At 35.2% G+C, this 9,766-nt stretch overlaps 2 protein-coding genes across 5 annotated transcripts in view; both read left to right on the top strand.

The window, feature by feature from the left end:
* cltcl1 (clathrin, heavy chain-like 1) overlaps positions 1 to 2,557 on the top strand; it is a 31,213-nt gene extending 28,656 nt beyond the window's left edge. For all 4 annotated transcript variants that reach the window (XM_024275166.2, XM_024275165.2, XM_024275167.2 and 1 more), the window contains 2 exons: positions 758 to 833; positions 1,527 to 2,557. In XM_024275166.2, coding sequence (XP_024130934.1) covers positions 758 to 833; positions 1,527 to 1,654 — 204 coding nt within the window. In that variant the 3' untranslated portion in view covers positions 1,655 to 2,557. The remainder of the gene's footprint in view (positions 1 to 757; positions 834 to 1,526) is intronic.
* A 2,266-nt stretch (positions 2,558 to 4,823) lies between these two features.
* The window catches only part of si:dkey-178e17.1 (tricarboxylate transport protein B, mitochondrial), a 21,269-nt gene continuing 16,326 nt past the window's right edge, over positions 4,824 to 9,766 (top strand). Inside the window, exon 1 of the mRNA XM_024276265.1 lies at positions 4,824 to 5,140. Within this exon, the coding sequence (XP_024132033.1) occupies positions 5,029 to 5,140 (112 nt within the window). The 5' untranslated portion in view covers positions 4,824 to 5,028. The remainder of the gene's footprint in view (positions 5,141 to 9,766) is intronic.

Raw genomic sequence — 9,766 nt, 5'->3', positions numbered from 1 at the left:
TCATTCTTTAGAAACTGTCTCTCGTTCTAAAATTTGGCAAAGATTGCCACATCAGGAGCAAATACGCAAGTGTTTTGGTAATTCACCCTCATATAGAGAAATAAATAACATAGAACCTGGACAAAAACATGCTTTAGTTTGGATTGAAGATTGAAGATATGTCTCTTAAAAATTAACTTTTTGGAGTTTTCATTTCAAAACCGTCATTTTAGTTCTTATTTTAGTGCCAATTGCACCAATGGGTTGATGTCCCTCAAAGTGCTGCGTTCATGGGGTGTTGGAATGATTGGAAAACGTACATGAATGTCAGAAAAACAACTAAACAAAGGACGATTTATTTGTACTGCACCCTCCTATGGGGAGACGCCAGAATCACAGGGAAAATAAAACATTAATACGGATTTTCAATATAATTTATTCAAGTTTGGTGATCCAGAATAAGTAGTTTAATAGTTTAATGGTAGTTTGTTTGCCCATCCTTGATTTAGAAGTTGTCACCTGACCTGCATGTCTCCTCTAAGCCACTTTTACCAGCCCTGTCACTTGAGACTATATCAACTAAACTTTTCATAAAATCTCAAATAAAACCAAGAAATCTTTTTTTCCACCAATCTGTTTACAAAAAGAGATGCATATGTTTTAATAACTGGTAATGAAATATAATATTATGTTTTTAAAGCTGTTCTGAAGACGTTGTAGAAACCTAGACAGATGGAAAACTACGGTGTGAGTGATTCTGTCTCTTTGGCGCCCTCAGGTGGACAAACTGGACGTTGCAGAGAGCGAGAGGAAGACTGAAGAAGAGGTGACGGAACCTCAGCCGATGGTGTTTGGTAGGTTTACAGGCTGCTGATGTTTCACTATTAAACCAGTAAGTCCTTAATGATAAATTTGAGGATTCTCTAAAAGAATATGCAATAAAATTTTACAGTAAAAGTTAAAACTTTTTTTTTTTAGACATTATAAAGATCTATTTTTGTGTGACTTCTGCTGGAGACTTGTAGTTTTAGATCAGATTATGGTGTCTAAATACAGTTTTATAAATAAATTACAAATCAAATAATAGAATTAAAATTTGCTTATATTTCATTCATTCTGATTTTTTAAACAAAAAGATTAGAATTCAACTTTATTTATATAGCACTTTTTCTGCTTTCCACAATAAGATAAATAACAATGAGTCAAAAAGTAGAAAAAGCAATCATAATAAAAATTTATATAAAAAAATAAATAAATAAAAAATGTGGACAAGCTATACTAAAAGGATTAGTTTTAAGCTTTTCCTTAAAAACATCCACAGTGGATGAAGCCAAAATTGATGTTTTATTTAAAGTATAAAAATGATTCCTGAAAATGTGCCACTGTAGCTTTCCATATGATTTAGTAATTTAGTCTATTTAAAAATTCCCAAACATTGATTCAATTAAAACTGAGACTGGATCAGCAAAGATTTTAGGCAAAATAACTCCAAAAGGTCAAACTTTGTGTTTCCTTGCAGAGTTTTTGAACAGTCTTTGTGTTTCCAGGCCAGCAGCTGATGCTGACTGCAGCCGCCACTCCTCCAGTGGCTCCTCAGCCAGCGTACCCGGGCTACGGCTACCCCGCCACCGCCGCAGGCTACCCCGCCCAGCCGGTGTACGGCTTCAACATGTAGAGCCCCACCTGACCCAAAACCAAAAACTGCTGCTCCGGGTCTAAACATGGAGAAAGTCCAATAAAAACCTTTATCTAGTTTTTTTCTGTTTGGGTGAATCAGACAATGAAGGACTCGTGACATCATCCTCCACCCCTGACCTGAACAGCATGACGTCCCCTCTCCTTACAGTTCCATCATCAGACCACTCTGTCCTGCTGCTGTTCCATTAAACTGCATCCATTGAGCAGCTTCTTTTTTTACATGTTATGTTCAGCACTGATGAAGAAGAGACTTCACAGAGGAGAAGGGAAGAGTTTCCCCCTAAAGCACTGTTTATGGCCTTACATACTCGGATGAGGCATCGTGTTTGTTCATGTTCACATCTGTCACATGCTCTGACTAGAAAAATGTGCAATAGTTTTTCTTGTCCTTTCACAACAGGTACAACGTTGTTTGCTGTATTGGGGCTAAGGACTCTTCTGAATGAGCCTGTGTGTGTGTGTGCGTGCGTGCACACACTCTGGAACAGTCATCAGCCCTGTTTCTGAAAAAAAAGAGTTTAATGATGATTCTGTTCAAAAGACGAGAAAAGAATGCAGGCGGTATTATATTATTAATAATAATAAATTGTTCTATGCCATAGTCTGTGCATGTGCTGCCAAATGATAATGCTGCAATCAGGAGCACAATTGTCATGTTAACCTCAAATATATAAAGTATTACTGATGTTGTGTTTAAAATAAGGAGGGAAAAAAAACGCATTTTCCTGTGAAATTCCCTTTTCTTGCTAAGAAAATGTGGAAGCACCAAGAACTTGTGGAATAAACACACGTCTTTGTGCCACTGAGACATCATTGCTGTACTTAAAGCAGTGTGTAAAGATACTGACATAATCAAAGAAGTCAAATATGGAATCCTTTATGTCGTCTGCAGTGTTGTTTCTTTTTTTTGTCTTTTTAAAATATTTGATTTTTTTTGTTGTAAAGTTTTGGGGTTGGTGCTCTAAAAGTGGCGGTCTGGGATTTATTCCGTCAAGATGAGCTTTGAAACATCTAAGCTGTTGTCTTCAAAACCCATCAGGAGAAGCTGGATATTTTTTGATCAAATCCATGAAAGTTCTGAGGGTTTTACAAAGAGAATAGAAGCTGCTTATGATGTCTAAAGGTGCAGTTAATTTCAACCTTTTACCTTATGTATGCTCAGTGACCGTTTCTCAACAAAACATGGAACATTTTAAATGCAGAAAAACTACAAAACATAAAAAAAATGTTAACACAGAACTGAAATAAGAAAAATTATAAAGCAAAACATTCATTGGGTGAAAGAAAACAAACATTTACTGTAAGAAAAATATTTTAAAGGAAATTTTATATATTTTAAACAGGAAAAAAATGACTTAAAACTGATGTTTTGCAGATAATTTATGCTACAGTGTAGCATAAATTTGATTTGGATTTCAAGCAATCAAAACAAAAAATACAATATAAGACAAAGTTTTCATTGCAGAAAAACTAAAAAGCATTTTTTTTATAAAGAAGCAACATTTATAAAGACTAACAGAGAGTTGATGTCAGTTAAGTTATGACGCATATTTAATAATTATTACATTTGGGACTAAAGGAAAAAACATTTACTGGAAGAAAAGTCTTAAAGGAAGTTTTATGTATTTGAAACTGGAAAAATAACTTGAAACTGAAGTCTTGGAGTTAAAAAAAAATATGCAATTGTGACATAAAATGGATTTGGTTTGATTCAATCAATCAAAACAAAAAAAGACAAAAGATCATTATCTTTCTCTACAGATACTGTGTGTTGTTTGACAGTTTTTAACTAAACAAGGAAACTTATATGCAATAAAACTACAAAACATAATTTTTATAAAGAATAAACAGAAGTTTAACGTATTTAAAACAGAAAATAAGATGTAGAAAAACAAAACTTTTTTTTTTAAAGAAAACACATTTAATAATGCGAACAAAGAATTAAAATAAAGATGATGCAAAAAACGTTTTGGACTAAAGGAAAACAAACATTTACTGGGAGAAAAAAATCTTTTAAAGGAAGTTTTATGTATTTAAAACAAGATTTCAAACTGAAGTTTTGCAGATAAAGATAATTAAAAAATCATGTCAGTGTGACATAAACTGGATTTAGATTTTTTTAAGAGATCAAAACAAAAATACAAAAGAAGATGAACAAATGAAATATATATATCTATGTATAGATATATCAAACTTTGGATGATTAATTGTGACCTGTTTGAAAAAGTTAAAATTAAGTAAAAAAAGATATACATAAATGTTACCATCATAAGACATTGAATCCATTAAATGGAAAGTTTGTCAAAAAAAAACATGAAATTATTTGCTTAAAAATGAATTGGAATGTACTTTTATACTTAATTAAACTATTTTATTTATCCTTTTTACATTGTTATCCTAATCGAGTTAATTATGCATCAGAAAAATGCAACAAGAACATGTTAAAAACTATTTATCAAACTACTTTTTACTAAGAGGAAGAAATAAAAGGAAATATTTCTGTTTGTAACATTCAAAAATGTGATGCAATATGTAGATTTAAGTACAAAAATGAGTTTCTAAAGTCTGAGAAAACTTGAGGAGATGCTGGTAATGTGGTGTAAATCCAAAAGATTTTAGCTTTTTCTCAGGAACTAGATGTTTTTGTAGCTTTTACTGCTGACCAAGAGGACAAACTTACTTATTTAAATAAGTAAAGAAAAAAATGATTGTCTTATTTTGATTATAGGGACCTTTCCTCTACTCTTATATGGAAAATTGCAGTTCAGAGTGCATGCTTTATAGATAAAAACAATTATTTTAAATATTATTTAAATATTCCAGAATGAATGACACAAATAATTCATGATGTTTAAATAAGAGGGTAGGATAAATAGAAAAAAATTGCATTTTAGGCGGTAATTTTTTAGCATTTTTTTTTCTCTCTAGGACAAGGAAACGTACCTAAAAAATACACGTTTTAGTATTTTGTTCATATTTTTTCTTTAATTTGATGGGAATCTATTCTAATTCATAAAAAAGAGAAAGAATGAAGCTTGGAACGCGCGTGACGCGCGTTCCAAGCTTCATTCTTTCTCTTTTTTTCTTTTTTAACCTATAACGTTAGGCAATAAAGAAAAAAACCTTAAGAGCCCATGGTTGCCATGGTTGCAGACAACATTTATTGGAAGTAGTTGATCCCAACTTCCTTCAAGAGTGTCCGCCCACTGTCAACAGAGAGATCCGGGAGAGCGCGTGCTGCGCGCAACGGAGAGATCACCTGCATCCAGGGCGCGCCTGCGGGAGGGCGCAGCGTTCCACTTCACTTCAGGGGAAAACTAAAACGTGTTGAAGTGATTTCAGGGATTCACTATGCAGGATCGAAGCTCGTTCATCAACCCTTTCCCCAGACCGCGGTGTCTGGCGGCGGCGGCGCCGGCTGGAAAAGCCAAGTTAACGCACCCGGGGAAAGCCATCCTGGCAGGTGAGCTCACCGACAACTCTTGTTTTTCTGAGGGTTACCTGAACACATCATCAGCTACTTGTAGTTTGAAGAATTTACTTTGAAAGTAGAGGAAATAAAGCTAAAAGTTGTAAAATACTAGAAGGATTTTGAGGACAAACAACCAAGAAAGTAAAAATGAGAGATTTAAGAAAGAGATTCTTGATAGTTTTCTGTTAAAACTAACCCTCAAAGATGTCAAATCATCTCCAACTCTGCCGCTTTCCTGGTTTCACTTTATTCTTTTAGTAAATGCCATTCTCATAATTTAATTGGAGCGTGCAGTAATGTCATTGAGAGGACCTTCTCCTGGGACAGTGCATCCAGTCATTTGTGTATGTGAGTGTCGACATTGTGTGATGGCCATCAGATCACAAAGGGACTAAGAATGCAGCACAAAGAGCCTCTTTATTGTTGCTTATTCTTGTTTAGCCTTGAAACTTTAGTCTTTTTCTTGCTACAAAATGTTCCAAAACGTGAAAATATTTTCAGCTAACCTTGATGAGCTTTTTTGATACTTTTATCTTTGATGAATTGATTTCATCACTTCATTAGGATGCTAAATTAATCAAATCGAGATGATTTTTTTTTTGTCATTTATCAGCGAAAAAATGTGTGTCATCATCTGAATTCAAGGCGCCTGAACAGGTTTTGTGTTTTTACCTTATCCGCTAAAGTAACCTGTTCTGAAGCTCCCTCCTGCTGCGCCCCTCGACCTCCAGCAGCTCCACCTGATGAAGAGCCGCTCTTATGTGTGAAGAGTTCACGCTGGCTTTTGCCGGCTCTGTGCTGATTTCACTGTTGCGCTCTGGCAGCTGTTACTCCCTGAATGTTTGATAGTTCTAAATGAATCCTTTTGATTGAAGAAAACAGGAAAAAAACAAGATTTTTTTGGCTTCAAATGCACATTGAATATAAATCTGTGGACACCAAGAATCCCAAACAAACTAATCAGTTAACTAGTAGTAGTTCAGGGCTCTTTTGAGTATTTTTACTTCATTAGCTCGATTTCCAACTTTTTAGTAAAACCCCAGCTTTTTTTTCTTTTTTTTACAAAACATGTTCTGCAATTATGTCTTTTATATTTATTTTAATGTTTGTATTTTTTAGCAAAATGTATTTTTCTTCTAATTGCATTTTTATTGCATATCCTTTTTATTTATATTGCTATTTTAAACTTTTTATCTTTTTCGGTGGACAATTTTAACATCTGTCCAGGGACAACAGATGATAAAAATAGCCACTAATTCTGGCTCTTTGCTTTCAATGCTTGTAGTGTGCACTGTTCCCAAGAAATAAATACAATCGAAATAGAAATTGAAATTACACGATGGTCCCAAAATGAAACAGCTTGTCCTTAAAGCAGTGCATTTTGTCATTATTTACTGCAAAAACCACAAAAATTGAGATGAAACTATTTTCTTAACAAAGATCAAATATGTAAAGATCATTTTTAAACTGTAAAAATCCAAATTCAAAGCAAAAACATGGTCAAAACAATGTAAAAAGTGTCTCAAAAGCTCCTTTAAGATATTTATAAATGGATATAAATGCTTCAAAACTCTTATTTTTCTTGTTTTGAACTAAAATTTTTGCAGATTTTCAAAACCTTTACTTAAAATTTTGAAGGAAACTATAATAATGGAGCTGTGAATTCATTCAAACGTTCTCAAACTCATTGGTGAGTTCAAAGATTTGTTTATTTTTCTTGATTTAATCATTGTTTATCTCCTGTGTGGTGCGTTCAAGTGCAGCAGAAATGCAGCCTTTAAAGAAAGCAACAGCAGGAACATTTCATTCTTATCCCTCAGATGATCGACTGGAGGCATGGAAACGACTCACTCTTTTCATATTTAAATACAGCTTGATGAGGTTATGAACAGACGAGGTGCTGACTTGATCGTTTCATGTGAAGTGAAAAGACAAAAGGAGGAAAAAGCACACGATTCCTGCTGACAGCCCTCACCGTGCCGACTCTTTTCCCCGTCAGTCCCGTGCAGCCTGACTGACTGGTCGTGTTCCCAACATGCCGCCGTTTATCAGGCGTCCAGCCTGTTTATCAAGTTTTTCAGCCTAATTTCAGTCGCTTGTTCTTGCTGTTCTGATGACTCAGCTGTTTTTTTTGAAAAAAAAAAAAAATCTTTTTTTCAAGAATCCTCTATGAATGCTACCTGCCTGTTATGGCTCTTATGGCAGAGAGATGCACTTGAACTCGGCCTGTGGCTCTCTGTAGACAAAGCAGGAGGAAGGTCACAGCCTAATGGATCAGAGAGCCGCTGATAGTGGCTGGGAAGAAGGGGGCGTCGTTTTCAGTGATGGTGACTGAAGTTGAGACGTGGAAGGAGGGAGAGTTTTGTCTGCGAGACGCCTGAGGGAAAGATTGTGGCCTAAATGGGACTCTGGTTGTACTTCCACCCCCCTGGAGGGGCTTTTATGTGCAGCTCAACAGGGAGACATTCAGAGTGAGAACGTTTCTACCGAATATTATCACTGATAATTGGGTTTTATTTCTTAATTTTTTATTGTTTTTCTACACAATCTCTCCCTTTCTGGCTTTAAGGCAGCCAGCTATGTTTTCTGAGAGGCTGTCTCCTCTCAGGCTCTGAGGGCTCGTCAAACTCTGCCTCGCTCCCAGTTTCCTGGCGTCACGGCCGACGACGAGTCCGCTCCCTTCCACTCAGCTTACTGCACTCAGACCCGAGAACCAAGACGATAAATCACAGCGCAGTCATCCATTCAAACCCTAACCGGCCCTTTCTCTCCGCTCAGATCTTTTCTTTTACATTTATTTGATGATTCTGTTTTCACATTTTGCTTTTTACCTTCATACGACAGATCAAATTTAGTCTCAGAAATATTTTTTATATATTATTCTTTAGATTGCTTGACATCAGAAACTATTCTGCGCAGAACTGGACAGAAATGCACAATTAATCTTCTGAAAGCTCAGCTTAATCAGTTCAGAAGTAATTAAGTTTTCTGCCTCACTCTGTTTTAAGCTGGAAAAATAGTTCCCTTCCAACAATCTTTCAAAGCTGTCACAGTTTTCCTCGACAGCTCAGAATCGAGGGCAGGATACAATGAAATGCTCCAAAATACTCAGAAAATCAAAAGTTGAACAGAATTTAGCAGGAAAGTGAAGAACAACTTCAGTTTATTTCTTTAAACTCTAACATTTGTAACAATATTAGAGCATAAAAGATAATTTAACTGTAAATTGTGCTTTTTGGGATTCTTACTTGCATTTAAAACAGTCAAAAACCAAAGATATGAACAATATGAAGTGATTTAGTGAAGTAGGTTTTAGTTTTTGACATTTTGCATCAATATATGAAGCTTTTTGTCAGATTGTTAAATTGGTTTCAGTTTAGCCACAAAATATTTGAGAAAATCTACTAAACCAAAGTTTTTAAATAAAAGGTTAAACTTGATGCAAAGGCTAGTTATTCGCTACTGCATGTAATTCATTATTTAAATAGCTAATGTCAGAGTAAGATGTTAAAAGTTGGGCTTTGAGAAATCTTTGTTTGCAGTTGTAAACATCAAAAAGCAAGAGAAGGGTTCTCCTGTTGATGGAAATCAGCATTTCATTGAAGTGCTGCAGGCTTCAAAGCATTTCTTATGTTAAATTAATCAATATCATCTCAGTAATTAAGAATTACTGCAAAATTAAAACCCACCGGGCAGAGGAAGCAGAAAGAATGAGAAAATTCCTTTAATCTTCTGCACAAACAGAGTCATCTCAGGAATGTTTACGGGACACTTCCTGTTTGAAGCGCATCTCTCCTCTGGCTCCGTTGTGCTAAAGATCTGGATGTGATGATGTTGTCCCTCCTCACATCCTCAGTGCTGAGTTCATCCCTCCAGAGATATTACTGTGCAAATTTTAAATAAAAATCAGCATAACTATTAATCATCTATCGAACCTTTTCAGGGGCACCCGGCTGCTGGAGCCTATCCCAGCTACTGTTGGGTGAAATCGAGGTGAATGTTGATTATTCTGTAGCTAAATCTGTCAAAATGAATCATTTGGAGTGTCTCAATTGTTCTTTTTTGTTGCATAAACATCATGACTGTAACAGTTTTTAAAGTGAATCAGCAGGTTAGACATGTTGGTCATGAAATTAATATTTTAATTCAAATCTGATTCAAAAAGTGAAGTATTGAAGAAAATAGAGCCTCGCTTGACTGAAATGTCATTTTCTCTTGACATAAACCAAACATTCCTAACGAAGCAGATGTTTTGGGCGCTCATTAGTGCGGGTGAACATCAGGCAGGAAAGGATTTGAGGAGCTTCCTCCCTGTCAGCTGTTAGCTCACCTCCTGTCCTCCTGGGTCTGCAGAACCGCGGCTGACTTTGAGAACCTCTCCGTCATGTAAAGGTTTTTTTAGTCAAACTTATGAACAGTTTTTAAATGAATATTTAACATATTCTTTTAATATTTTTATTCTAGCTCCTCGATAACAGATTTTTCCTGCTTCTGTGTGTTTTTTTTATTAAAATAATAAGCAGTTAAAGATTCAGTCCAATGGAAATCGTGTTTTTTTTTGTAGTTTTTAACATATTCTTTCTGATAATGGATGACGAATATATAACATTGTTGTGT

Source organism: Oryzias melastigma, linkage group LG9 (genome assembly GCF_002922805.2).
Source record: "Oryzias melastigma strain HK-1 linkage group LG9, ASM292280v2, whole genome shotgun sequence".
NCBI classification, from domain to species: domain Eukaryota; kingdom Metazoa; phylum Chordata; class Actinopteri; order Beloniformes; family Adrianichthyidae; genus Oryzias; species Oryzias melastigma.
The sequence above is the reverse complement of the archived record's forward strand: the minus strand, read 5'-3'. Positions and strand labels throughout refer to the sequence as shown.